Here is a 13,880-nt window from a genome sequence, read left to right on the forward strand (position 1 = left end):
GTAGCTAGCCATTGGACTGTCCCTCTATCGTGCATCCCCAACTCGAGTTATACTCATCATAAACTTGATCATAATCATGATCCATATCCATCACCCTCACTGGTGAATATTTATCCATCACCATCACTGTTGAATATTTATGGGGGCGAGCTCATCCGGGCCTTTCACAGTGCCCGGCCACACTTACGACATAGGGTCAAAAGAGCTTCGAGTCTCAACCTGGAGCACATGGTGGCTAGCCATTGCTACTACCCAGGGAAACCCTCATTTCCAATGGTGGAAGTGCAAACCTTCACAATTCAATCAACATCATATATGCATTTATACTTGGCCATAAACATGGCTCCGCCGTAACACGGCAATAATCTAGCCATCCGGCTCACGGTTAAATCCATAACCAGCCAATTCATTAACAATTACGGCCCTTCGGCCCATGGCACAACAAGCACTTCCACCGCCATTCTCCGCATCTCACATAATCATCTTTGATCCTCAATGATCATTCATTTTTCCCTTGCTTCACTCGCAAGTTACCACATTCACTAGCCCTTTTTCTCATGCTAGGCATATCATAATGATTTAAGACATAAGTGGTGAGATCGGAGGCTTAGAAGTATGAAATTTGGCTTTTAAAACTCAAAAATCAACTTTGGGATGAAAACAGGTCCACGCGTACGCGCACTCCACGCGCACGCGTGGATGGCGCTTTCTCGAAGAACGGCGCGTACGCACCAAGTGCGCCTATGCGCGAGGGGTCATTCTGCTAAAAATTTTCTAAGTTAAAAGCTGCAGAATTTACAGATTCAAACCCCAATCTTCCGACGGACATAACTTCCTCATTTTAAATCGTTTTTCACTCGTTCTTCGAACGGCATGGACATCCCGGATCCAATTTCATTTCTAAACAGATTTGGCACAAATCAGAGATCCGTAGTCCAAGTTATGTCCCGTCAAAGTATGCCCAAAAACCATGTTTTCATACAAAACCACAAGGTGCCATTTTCAAAACAAGCCACTTTCAACTCTTTTCAAAATCAATCAAACATGCCAATTTCAATCCTTCTCTTTGAAATCATTCAAAATGTACCAAAATCAACAACAAGCCATCCTCAACTCACACATTGACACTTTACCAAGGTTTCCAAAACCACATCCAACCATTTTAACACTTCTCAATCAAATGGCTAAGGGACAAACACAATATCATGTCATACACCCTTCCTCATCCCAATTTCCAATAATACCATTTCCAATTAACCATCATTATACATAATCAACATCATACTCACCATCAACATGGTACCACACATCAATTCAACCTCAATCATCCATCAAGCATATATCACAACACGCATTTCTCATATTTCACACAATCAAGGCATCAATATTCATAATCACATATATGAACACATCATATATTTCAACCATTCAACAACACCAACAATTCAATGCCTATCTTAGGGCCTCTAGCCTAAGTATTTCCTACCACATTACATATTAGATACGGGAAACTAAAACCATACCTTAGCCGATTTTCCAAGCTCAACCGGAGCACTTCCAAACCACTTGTTCACAAGCTCTCAAGGTATCAACACCTCCAAGAACAGATTTTATCACACAAAACCCTCTTCCAAGCTTTCCAAAATCACCAATCAAGCTCCAATATTCACATATACACAACCTAAGCCACAATCATCATACCCATACACAACATCTCAATACCCAAACATCATAGAACAACAAATTATACTAGGGTTGAGAATCTTACCACACCCAAGGTCCAAGGAGACAAGATTAACCTTCTCCTTCAAGAGAGTTGGGTCCTATAACATCAAAGAACCCAAAATCTCAACATTTTTGCTCATGAAACTCGAAATCAATGGCTGGAATTTCGAACAGTAAAATGTGGCTTACCTCAAGATTGATTGTATGGGTTTTGTAGAGCTCTCCGCGGTGAACGCGTGGCCGCAAACGGAGCGGCAATCGGAGCTCTAGATCAAAAGTTATGGTGGTTTGAAGATTAAGTGAGAGAAAGAACTTGAGAGAGTGTTCTTCCCTCCATAGCCTCCATTTTCAGCGTGTTTAGTGTGTTGTGAGGAGAGAGAGTGCTGAAAACTAGGGTTTTGGTTTAGTTTAGTTGGGCCAAGGGCCCACTTTGGGTCCGGTTGGCCCGGTTTGGCCCGTTCGGTCCAATCTTGGTCCGATTTCTATAAAATTGGTACCGAAATTCTCGTCTCAATTTCCTCTATCACATTTAGCCATAAAAATAACATTTTTGGCTTTCTAGAATAAATTCTCATTTATGGGTTAATTAGCTGTTAATTAACTGGGTCTTACAGCACTGGTGGCGGCTAGCGCGGTGGCCCGTTGGCGGCACTGGTTCAGTGATGAGGAGAAGGTAGCCACGTTAAGTGAAGAGAGGAGAGGGGGCACTGCGGTTCTAGAGTTGCTAGCGGCGGCGAAGCAGGGGCTGGTGCGAAGGTCCCTTGGTCGGCGAAGACGAGACAGGGAATGAGAGAAGGAGGGACCCACGACGAAGGAGGACGGCAACAGATGGGGTTAGTGGTGGTGGTGGTAGTAAGGTGATGAGCAGATGAGGATGATAAAGTGGTTAGTGGGGAGGAGAAAGACGATGCGGATGATGATAAGGGTAATTTAGGATTTTTATGGGATTTTTTAGTGTTTGAATAATTTTGTTGTATGGAACACATATTTCATGAGTACAAATGGTAATTTTTTTTTCTATGGATAAATATGTTAGCATTTTCAACTTTCGTGGGTAGAAATGGTAGTTTATTCAATATATAAAGAATTTGGATCCTCTAAATTTTGAATTTTCACTTTAGAGGATAAAGTGGGGTTAATACTCAAAATGGTCCTTAAAATTTGACCCCAACGCAATTTAGTCCTCAAACTTTCAATTACCTCAAATTGTACCCTGAAATTTTGACACATGCCTCAATTTGACCCTTCCGTCGTTTCCCGTCATCGAAAAGCTGATCTGGCGAATTTCAGGGGCCATCTGATCAACATTTTTTTTTCAGTTTTACCCTTCTTTTATACCTACCACCACTATTATCATCACACTACTCTCTCTCTCTCTCTCTCTCTCTCTCTCTCTCTCTCTCTCTCTCTCTCTCACAACCATTGAAGCAACCATCACTGGCCAAATAAGCCATTGGAACTAAGAGTCGAATACATCACTATATCAAAAAAAGAATAAAAAAAAGTTTTAAGCTTTATTTTCCCAATCTTCACCCTAATTTGTTCAGATAATAAAATCAAGTTCAATTTTTTTCTTATTTTTTGATTCTGGGACAAAGAATGAATGGGTTGAAAGAAAAATTGTTGAGGAAGCTGAAATCAATCAAGCCAATTGGGTCTCAGATAAGATCAAATCCTTCAAGTGAAAGTATTAGTACGTTGATTTTTTCCAAAAGATTCCAACTAGGTCTCAGGTACAATCAAATCCTTCAAGTGAAAGTATTAGTACGTTGATTTTTTCCAAAAGATTCCAACTTTTAATCTAAGTTCCCTCTTTATTTTCCGAAAAATGTTCCCAAGAAAATAATTGTTGTCCACCCTTTCTAGAGAACTTTGCTACAATGAATTTTTATGGTGGCCAATTCAATTAAAAAGAATCAGAATCCCATGACGCCAAAAAAAGAGGGTTAAGTCTTAAGAGTCTAATTTCAGAAAGTGGGTTTAAGTCTCGTCGATGCTGTGCGCACATGGTGTTGCTGTAGGCCAAGTTGAAAGCTTTTCACACTTGTTCACTCAGCACTATACAGATCAGAGTCACCCAAAATTTTCTAGCACAAGCAGCGGAAGATCAGAAGAGGAGTGGAGGCAGACGGCCAACTCGAGCGCTGCGATGGCGAAGAAGAACTAGAATACGCAGAGCTAGAGCAGAGACAGATGCTAACCCACAATTGTGACGGCGACGATGACTCAGAGGCAGAAGCAGAGGATGGCGAAGGCTAATGGAATAAAAAAAGCACGAGAAAGAGGCATATCCAGAAGACATGCTAGAGCTATCTGAGGCTTGATCCTGCTCCCCAATTCACCAGAAACACAATGATTTAGAAGAAATGAAGTTGTTAGTTTTTTTTTTTTTCAAATTATTGGGGGCTAAATTGATGTATACAAAAATTTTGCCATGTCAGCTTTTCAGTGATGGAAGTAGACGGAAGGACCAATTTGAACTACGTCTTAAAATTTCAAGGTACAATTTGAGTCAATTAGTAATTTGAGGGTTAAATTAAGTTGGGAGTCAAATTTCAGTAGTCATTTTGAGTATTAACTAGGATAAAGTGTGATCACTCATTCTTAAATGAATTTTCTCTTATATTTTTTTTTGGTCTCATCTAAAAAATAAATAATGAAAAATTACACTTTACACTCTAAAATAAAATTTAAAATTTAGAGAATTCAAATTCATATATATAAAAGTATGATTTTGTATTTAGTTTTCAATTTTCATGTTGATTTATAACGTTGGAGAGCACAAAACATAGATTATTGCAGCAAATGTTAGTCATTAGTGACGGAGAGAGAGGCTCCTCTCTAGTCTATAGCAGCAGTGATTCACCCTTTCCCTTTACCCTCTTCACTTATTCTACGCGCATCGCATAATATCTTTCTCTCTCTCTCTCTCTAATCTTAATCTCGAATATATGTAGAGACAAAAGCAAAGCCGTGGATCTGCCTCCGACACCCACCCATTTCCACTTGCATCTCCTCCTCACAACTCCTTCCTTCCTCCCTCCCTCTCTTCCCTAACCACCAAATCCCTTCAAATCTCCAACCCCATCTCACACCCACTTCCACACTTCTTCCCTTTCTTTCCATCTCTCAACAAATAATTAAAACCCTAATCTCTCTCTCTCTCTCTCCACCAAAACAATGTCATCCCTGCGCGCAGATCTACCCTGTCGGATCTACCCGGAGCCCGATTCCATCGAGATCGACCACTTCGACCGCCTCCCCGACTCCCTCCTCCTCCTCGTCTTCAACAAGATCGGCGACGTCAAAGCCCTAGGCCGATGCTGCGTCGTTTCCAGAAGGTTCCATTCCCTCGTCCCACAGGTTGAAAACGTCGTCGTTCGCGTCGATTGCGTCATCTCCGACGACGATTCTTCTTCCTCCGCCGCCGCCTCCGACAAATCCCGCGGCCCCTTCTCCAACCTCTTCCGCTTAGTCTTCGGCGGCATCGTCAAGCCTCTTCAAGCCCTGGGCCAGTTCCTGGGCCCAAAACGGGCCTCATCCTCTTTGGGCTCTTCATCCGGCCCAGGTCCATCGTCTTCGGCGTCTTCCTCGCTTGCCGTGGGCAGCGAGGACGACGGCGATGCCGATCAGGGAGGCGTTACCCACCACTCACCGACACAAGTCCTCAAGAACTTCAACGAGATTCGCCTCCTTCGGATCGAGCTCCCAAGCGGTGAATTAGGGATCGAAGACGGAGTACTCCTTAAGTGGAGGGCAGATTTCGGCTCAACCCTTGACAATTGCGTGATCCTCGGAGCTTCCTCTGTAATTCAGGCTAAATCATGCGACAATGTCGCTTCTGAAGTTGTTGGCGGCAACAATGGCGAAGACAACGGAAGCATTCCCGATTCGTTCTACACAAACGGAGGGTTGAAGCTTCGCGTGGTTTGGACCATAAGCTCTTTGATCGCGGCGTCCGCGCGGCATTACCTTCTTCAGCCGATAATTTCGGAGCATAGGACATTGGACAGTTTGGTTCTGACCGATGCCGATGGTCAGGGAGTGTTGTATATGAACAGGGATCAGCTTGAGGAGCTGAGAGTGAAGCCCCTTTCGGCTTCTTCGGCTTCCAAGAGGACCCTTGTTCCGGCGTTGAACATGAGGCTGTGGTATGCGCCGCACTTGGAGCTGCCTGATGGGGTTGTTTTGAAGGGCGCCACGCTTGTCGCCATTAGGCCGAGTGAGCAGTCGCCAGCCCCTGCTGCAAAGAAGGAGAATTCTGATGTTTCTTGGGTGTCTACTGCTTTCGAGGAACCGTACCGGACGGCAGCTAGGATGCTGGTGAAGAGGAGGACTTACTGCCTTGAAATGAACTCTTTTTGATTGATGATTAGATGTTGGATCTTAAAAGGTATAATCTTTTTGGAGTTGGGTATCTTGAGTTTGTTGCTGTTGTGAAGTTGCTTAATGGTTTTGCACTAACTGAATCTGCTAAATCTGTGTTTTTGGTGGACTTTGTTTAGTGATTGGATGTAATTTTTCTTGCCCCTGCAATGTAATGCATGTTATATTTCCTTTTTGTCCAGGATCTCTTTAACTCAGGTTGGTAGCTTTATTGTGATGGCCTAATTGTATGTGTGATATTGTTTGTTAGTTGCTTTAGAAGTGATAGAATGATGATGTACAATTTGTTAGGTTAGTTAAATCTAGTATGAGCTGACTGAACAAGATTTGCATCGAGTTTGTATCCCTATTATTATCTTCTAACCTTGTGATTGCTTGGATTTCCAGGGAATGCAGAATCAATTGAGAAATGTTGAGTTTCTCTGGTATAGAAGGGAATCAGAATACACTAATTTTAGTGAAGTTGAGGTGCCTTCAAGTCCCCGGCTTCTGAAACTGCAGCCGACATTCGAGTAGTTGTTAAAAGGAGCTGCAAATCATTCACCTAATATAATGCTATGAACTGAAAAATATGAATGCATTTGCTGGTTGTTTTAATTTGAGGCAATGCTTGTAAGAAAAGAATGCATACTGCTGCAAAACTAGGGTGATGGTCTTGTTAAGAGCTTTGGATTTGCAATCATCTGCTCTTTTTTTTATCTTTTCCCTCTCCTCTCTGTGAATATCTTAGGTATCAGTTTGCTATGCTTTGTGATATATGCTTCTGAAAGTTAAATGAGCAAATATACTTTGCTCTTCTGTAATTCTAAATAACTTCTGGATGAGTCAATCATCATACCAATGCAATACGTGTTCTGAACTTGCATTTGAGTTTTGACTCTGCACTTCTCATGAGGATTTGATAGGATGTGTTTAGTTTTCAGTTAGAAATTTTCACAATTATGGCTTATGTAAACTGTAATATTTGCTAATGAGAAATGTTTTGACCAAGCTATGATTAGTTGGTTCAGAATAGTGTATGATTGATAATGGGTAGTAGCATAAGTTGCAAGTTGAGTGAGTAATTGGTGTCCTTTGTTGCGGTACACGGTAGTGGATGAAATTGGTTAAAGCTAAAGGGTCACGTGGGGTGAGTTAGCCACAGTTGTGATTGTAACTTGTTGGATGCTTCGTGTCAATGGCTTAATCATGTGGCTTTTAATTTTGGTGAGTATGGTCCCCCAAGGGATAGGTAGTGGACTTTATTACACAGATAATAAAGCTATGTATGTATGCAACTCACTGCGTGCATTTCTCCATATTTTATTTGCAAATTTGTTGATGTGGATCTTTTCTAGGATTCAGTTACAGTGGAGCCTAGGCTGGTTTCAGCTCTGTCACAAGGATGTCATCATCATCACTTGGTGGCATTATTATTCAGATTGTTGCGTTTCAGCTATTATTTGTTACAAAATCAGTTTCACCTTTCACTAACTTGCAAACCGACACCAGTGACCCTTCTAATGGAAATGGAAAGAGAAAGGGTAAAGGGTGGAATCCAAGATCTTGTAGATTCATGTGGTATCTTTTTGCAATATTATAATTATGTGGATTGTGGAGTATTTTTATACGGGGATGACAATGAAATTCTTAATTTTAACAATAGTTAATGTTGCATACAGTCTTCCGATGCTGCCAACTGCCAAGATTATGTACGGAAATATAGTTTCTAAATGGGAAGGGCATCTTTTAGCCTATTCACATGAACGCTCTAAATTCAAGGTTTTTTCAATTGATAATGATGGAGATCACTATTGTAAAAGTAGCCATCCTTTTAGCATATCCATGGATTATCATTTCTAATCATAGATCTCGCCAGCCTCCTTAGTCTTCAACAGTAATCTTTGCTGTTCTGAACTTGCTGCTAATGATTCATTTGATGAAACTCATTGATTTATCTAGACCAATTATTTATTACTTCATATGTTCTCTTTTTACATGCATATATATTAAGTAATGATGATAGATAAAAGAAAATGAAAGAAATATCAAACTAAAGGAATTTCTGTTATACTTATATATTTTGGTGACTCTACACAACTTGTTGGACTACCATTGTTAATTTTAGTGACTAAGCTACACATAACGTGGATATAATGACATGTTTCAAACTTCCAACCAGCAAGTGGGTCAAAGTTATAAAGTTCTGTTTTGAAGGTTTATACCTTGTATGGAAGTAGGATGATAAAATGGGAATTTGAAGAATTGAAGGCAAGTTTGGTGCATTATAGAAAAGCATGTGTCACTCTCAATAACATAATAAGAGATGAGGTCAAGGCTATATATGCCAATACAAAACATGGATTGAACAAATTTAAGAGGCCATCAAGAAGGTTGAGCTTATTTTGAGGCCCTTAATTAGTGTACAGGTTTAGCCTTTCTGTTAAAAGTTTGATTAGTCATTGTCTATGTCTACACTGACCAGTTTCCCATTCCATTAAGATTTAGACACAATGGAAGACATGAATATGTGGGTCTTAGAGCTTTGTTTGGTCAATTACATTACATATTCACCTCAATCTTGTTGCTTCCTGAACTAGCCATTATTGTAGATATTCAGGAGGCATTGGAATTAGATTCTTAATCTTCATATTCAATTCAGCCTCAAAATGTTAGTTAAACTAGGCCCTCTTAATAAATGTTGCAAAATCTATTTCTAATACAATGTTGTTATATACAAGTGCCATAATTAAACTTCCAAGTTTTATGAATTTTATTTTTTCTCAATTTTGTCATTTAAAAGTCAATAATATTTTAAGAGGTATTCATGTATTATTAACTTAGAAGACAAGGCTTACTTTAATTTTAAAGGGAAAAAAAAAAAGAAACAAATAGTATCCCTAAAGTTTCATGACTTTTATTTGATTGGTTTATTATTTGCCTGCTACTTAAGTTTCATGGCCAAACCGAAATTGCAGGCACATTACAGTTGTGATGACAAGGAAAGGGTGTTTCTTAGAACCAACCTCTGTTCCCTTTTTTTCTCTTAACAATAATTCACAAAATTAATGTTTATTATTATATTTGGCTAATTAGCTGGTTGTGTTTGTAACTTTATCTGTTTGTCACATGACTCAGGTACCTTAGCTATGTAACACTTTAACAATCCACGTGAAATAAGTTCTAGACTTTTAATTTGTGACTCACACAGCAAGAAGCAACAGCTCCTTGTTGCTATGATGTTACACTGATTTATTTGTTTTCTCATTACATGTACATTGGTGATTTAATATAATTAGGAGCCATATCTTATATATATTATAATTGAAGATGTCTCCTTCTATTTTATTTTTCTCTAATGTCTCATATTAAATCTTAAGAATAGGTACATCCAAGTTGGGGAATAAATAATATAGGGAGGGAGTATGGGACACACCAAATTTTGTGAACAAGGCCCCACATACTAATATTTATGCCGGCAGAGTTTGTGACAAAGAGGAAGTGGAATCACTGGACAAAACTATTATTAATATTAACTAAGCATGGTAATGATTCAAAATTGATAAATTTTAGAGAGTACTAGTAATATGGTTATACTATCTAATAATTGCATCTGGAAATTGGAATCATCACTATGCCCATCTTTTTTGGAGAATTTTTGTGTTTTTTTTTTTTTTAAAGTGAAATTTGGAAAGACTGAATATGAATAAACTTTAGGAAAGTTTTTAAGTATACCGGTACGCCAGTGTTTGAGTAATTTTTAATCGTTGATCTTAATTATATATATTATATATACTTTTTTATAATTAAGATCAACGGTTAAAAATCACTGAAACATCGGTATACAGTACACTTAAATTTTTTTTTAAATTTTATAAGTTTTTTATAATTTTTGGTCTAATTGCATTTGAAGTAGCTTCCTTCTTTCAGTTCTTTTGACCTTTAGGTTTGAAGTTATTAATTGTAATTAAAGCTTAAATTGTCTGGTGGAACGTTGAAGCTGTTAGATGCAAGTTTCCAATATGTTTTTTAAAGCCTAAATTATTGTTTTAATTGCATTGGCACCTATAAAACAGGGGATTAACTTTACTTCTATTGTAATTATTTTAGTACCATCCTTTTTTGATACTCCTTAAAAAGATATTACTGTAAGTGTCACCGTCCTTAAAATTATTGTCATTATCTAACCTATTGATTTGAAATAGTTGCAAGGTTTATCTTTTCATGTTATTAATTTAGTCCTTAAGGAAGATTATAAAATTTGTCTTTTGCGTTATGATTTAATTCTTTTAAAATAATAAAATTAACATATAGTGAATTAGTGATACAATATTTTATATGAACTAAAATGTGATTAGCCGCTAACTGTTTTCTTTAAATAGGACCCGTACCCAATTCCTTTCTTTCATTTTCACAGCACACAATACGCATCTATGCAATAGAAGTCTTTAATTAATTTCATTAGCATCTCCTAAGATTTGTTAATAATAATGATGTTGAAGTTTGCAAAGAAATTTGCACGTATCTCTAGGCTCTTGTTTTTTTTTTTTTTTCCTACTTTCCATTTTTTAAGCTAAAGCTGCTATGATATGTCAATTTAAAGTGAAAATTGCCATCATTGATTATTCCTTTTTCTTGCCTCCATTAGGCGAGTGGTGGGGTTGGTGAAAATTCTCTAAACAAAAATCATTTCTAATAGTTTAGAGAATGTAATAACTTGTATGCACATGCATCCTGTAATGTCACAAGCTTTAAGATGAAGAGATTGCATTGCAGTTGCAAAACAAGTGAAAATTCAAGGTTTTAGGGGGGAGGGGGGAAACCAAAAGGGTATGCTAAAATTATATCAACTAATAGTTCGAAGCTTAATTTCTTTCATTATGAACGATATATTAATATTGTAAGTTCAAATCAAATAAAATTAGTGAAATGAAAGAGATTAAATGGTGAGGTCAACCACAAAATAAAGTAGTACATTTTGTGATCCCAAAACAAATAGTGGTGTATTGGGTCTAAGATAGGAAAAAAAATTATTAGAAGATTGGATCTAATCGATCAAAAAGATGCAGTTATGAGGCCCATTTAAGGTAGTGGCCTTGTTAAGAGGTTGGATGGAAAACCCAATGACGATGCCCCAAAAGGTCATGCCTTGAATAATTGGCAAAATGCCATGTCCATAAAAAAAAAATGGAAAAAAGCATGGTTTGGTCTTCCTCTTTTTTTCATAAATTTTGGAAGATATTAGTACTCTTAGGATGCGTTTGTTTCTGAGAACAGGACAGGATAAGACACTGAGAATAGGACAAGACAAGACACTAATGAATAGAGACACAAAATTTTGTGTTCTTATATTCTGTTTGATGATAAACTAAAAGAAATTATAAAAATCTAATTTATTCTCATTTTTTTTTCTTCAAAAAATTTGAGATGAAAAATATAATAATAAAAAAATATAATTATGAAAAATTAACAAAAATAATAAAAAATAAGTTGTATTCCCTGTTAGTGTCTCCGTGTCCTTCCTGTCGGGATGGACACAAAATACACTAATTCAGTGTCTCTGGACACACTGTCTCTGTCAATGTCTCCTCTGTCAAACATGATTTTGTGTCTCTATGTCCATGTCTTAGTGTCCTGTCTCTGTACAGCCTTAAGGTCTTACTATCTTTGAAAATTGAATTAATTAGGCAGCTTAGGCTTAGCTCATATGATATAATTCATGTGCTTCTTAATATCCTGTACCTGGATTCGAATCTTAGTGGATGCATCAAGTATTAAAAAAGAATCTTTAGTATTGTGTAAGTGAATATGCAGTGTGGGTGTGTTGTGAGAGAGAAAAATTGATTAAAGAGAAAGTTTTTTAAAAATTAGAAGAGAGAAAAATATACATTTATAAAATAGAAGAGAGGAGAGCCGTCATTTTAACATCTAGCAAATTAATAGATGGCGATGATATTTTGTTTGAAAATACCACATCTGCCCAATAATTTCACTAAGTTTCTTTGGTTTTTCAAATTTTGACTCAGAAGTTTAACTCACCTTTCTCTTAACATACATAATAATAACTTTTCTTATCTTGTAATTTTTATTACTATTACCCTAGTTTTTTCCATGATGAAGCCACACCAAAAGCATAGAGATAAATTATAGGTAACCTAGGGAACATGTTCTTAAATTTTCTAATGAAAGCTTTGGCAAGTTGGAGTGCAACTTTGGTGGCTACCATTTTTGACCAAATAACAACAACTAGTTATATTATATTAAATTGTTAATCAACGACCAAGTTAGTTTATAAAATGGAAGTGCTCTCATGAAGTGCTCTCAAGATAATATAAAATATTTTATATAATTATTTAATTATGTCAGTCTTTTCAAATAATTATTTATATAATTAATATAAAAATTAATTATTTTAATTATATAATTAAATATATTTATAAAATTATTTTATATAGATATTATATTGAAATTAAATTCTTTTATAAAAATGTATAAAAAGCTATATATTTGGTAGAAAAGCATTAAATGTATTTTCAGAAGAAACAATAAATTTGCATGGCCATTGGAATCTTATCCATTAAAAGGGAAACCCACCAATCAATAGTAGCAATAGTTTTGGAATGAGTTGAGTTCAGCTTGATCACACTACCCTACATAGACATAGTACATACATCCTCATAAATTCTTCTACACTCAGTTTGTCCACGTCGTAATTATGAACCTTAAAAGTTGGACTATTCATTACTATAGTCAGGGGGTGGAAACAGGCCAGGCCAGGCCAGGCTTTGCTCTTAACAGGCCTGGCCTGTTATGTAGTTGATTGGCCTGAGTCTGGCCTGTAACTTGTTATAAGCTTTTTTCAAAGTACTAAGTCTGGCCTATTATTCAGCCTGGCCTGGCCTGAAGCTTATTAAAAGGCCTGCTAATTTTTTTTACAAAAATAAAAATATTATTTAAAAAAAATATTTTTAATAAACATATTTATATATAAAATATCATATTTAATATTTATAAGAATTTTTAAACTTTAAAGTATTTAAAATATACAAAATTATTTATAATTAAATATAATAAATTTAAAATATCTCATTATTTTATTAATAATAAAAAATTATTTATATATATAATTATGTATTAAAAGGCCCAGACAGGCCTGACAGGCCAGGCCAGGCTAATTAGTGAGCCTGGGCCTGGCCTATTAACATAGTAAGGCCTTTATAACAACCTGAGCCTGTGCCTATTTTATAACAGGCCAGGCCAGGCCAGGCCAAATACAGGCCAGGCTGCAGGCCCCTGCCAGGCCGCCTGGCCTTTTTCCACCCCTAACTACAGTATAAGATAAAAAAATGTTACTAAGTTTTTTATATACGTAATATAGTACAGGTAATGAATAATACCATTTGAGAATGAGTTATAGTTCAAATGGTATAGTCTCTCCATACTCAGTTAAGAGATTGCGGATTCGAGTCTCCTATATTTGGTAAAAAAAAATGAATAATGCCATTTTAATTTTGTTATTAGGATTATTTTTAACTGAAAGTTATTAGGTTTAATTACTCTGTTGGTCCCTATAATTTTATGAAATTTTCAATTAAGTCCTTATACTTTTTTTCTTTTTAATTGGATCTCTACACTAAATTTTTTTTTTCAATTAAGTTCCTTTTAGTAGTAATTGGCTTAATTTTGTAGGGACCAAACTAAAAAAAAAAGAATTGGTATAGGGACCTAAATAAAAGGGAAAAAAAGTGTAAGAACCCAATTAAAAAAAATGGTGCAAGGACTCAATTAAA

The 13,880-nt window shown here is 36.6% G+C and overlaps 1 protein-coding gene across 1 annotated transcript; it reads left to right on the plus strand.

Moving 5' to 3' along the window:
• Positions 1 to 4,481: 4,481 nt before the first annotated feature.
• LOC112786737 (F-box protein At5g46170) lies at positions 4,482 to 6,972 on the plus strand. The gene is made up of 2 exons (XM_025830108.3): positions 4,482 to 6,118; positions 6,499 to 6,972. Exon 1 carries the CDS (start codon positions 4,906 to 4,908, stop codon positions 6,088 to 6,090), a length of 1,185 nt encoding a protein of 394 aa, XP_025685893.1. The 5' UTR covers positions 4,482 to 4,905; the 3' UTR covers positions 6,091 to 6,118; positions 6,499 to 6,972.
• The last annotated feature ends 6,908 nt before the right edge of the window (positions 6,973 to 13,880 follow it).

This window comes from Arachis hypogaea, chromosome 20 (genome assembly GCF_003086295.3).
Source record: "Arachis hypogaea cultivar Tifrunner chromosome 20, arahy.Tifrunner.gnm2.J5K5, whole genome shotgun sequence".
Lineage (NCBI taxonomy): Eukaryota > Viridiplantae > Streptophyta > Magnoliopsida > Fabales > Fabaceae > Arachis > Arachis hypogaea.

Bases quoted from the DNA above. Each gene is read 5' to 3' on its own strand.
- LOC112786737 (XM_025830108.3), top strand. From the start codon at position 4,906: ATGTCATCCCTGCGCGCAGATCTACCCTGTCGGATCTACCCGGAGCCC.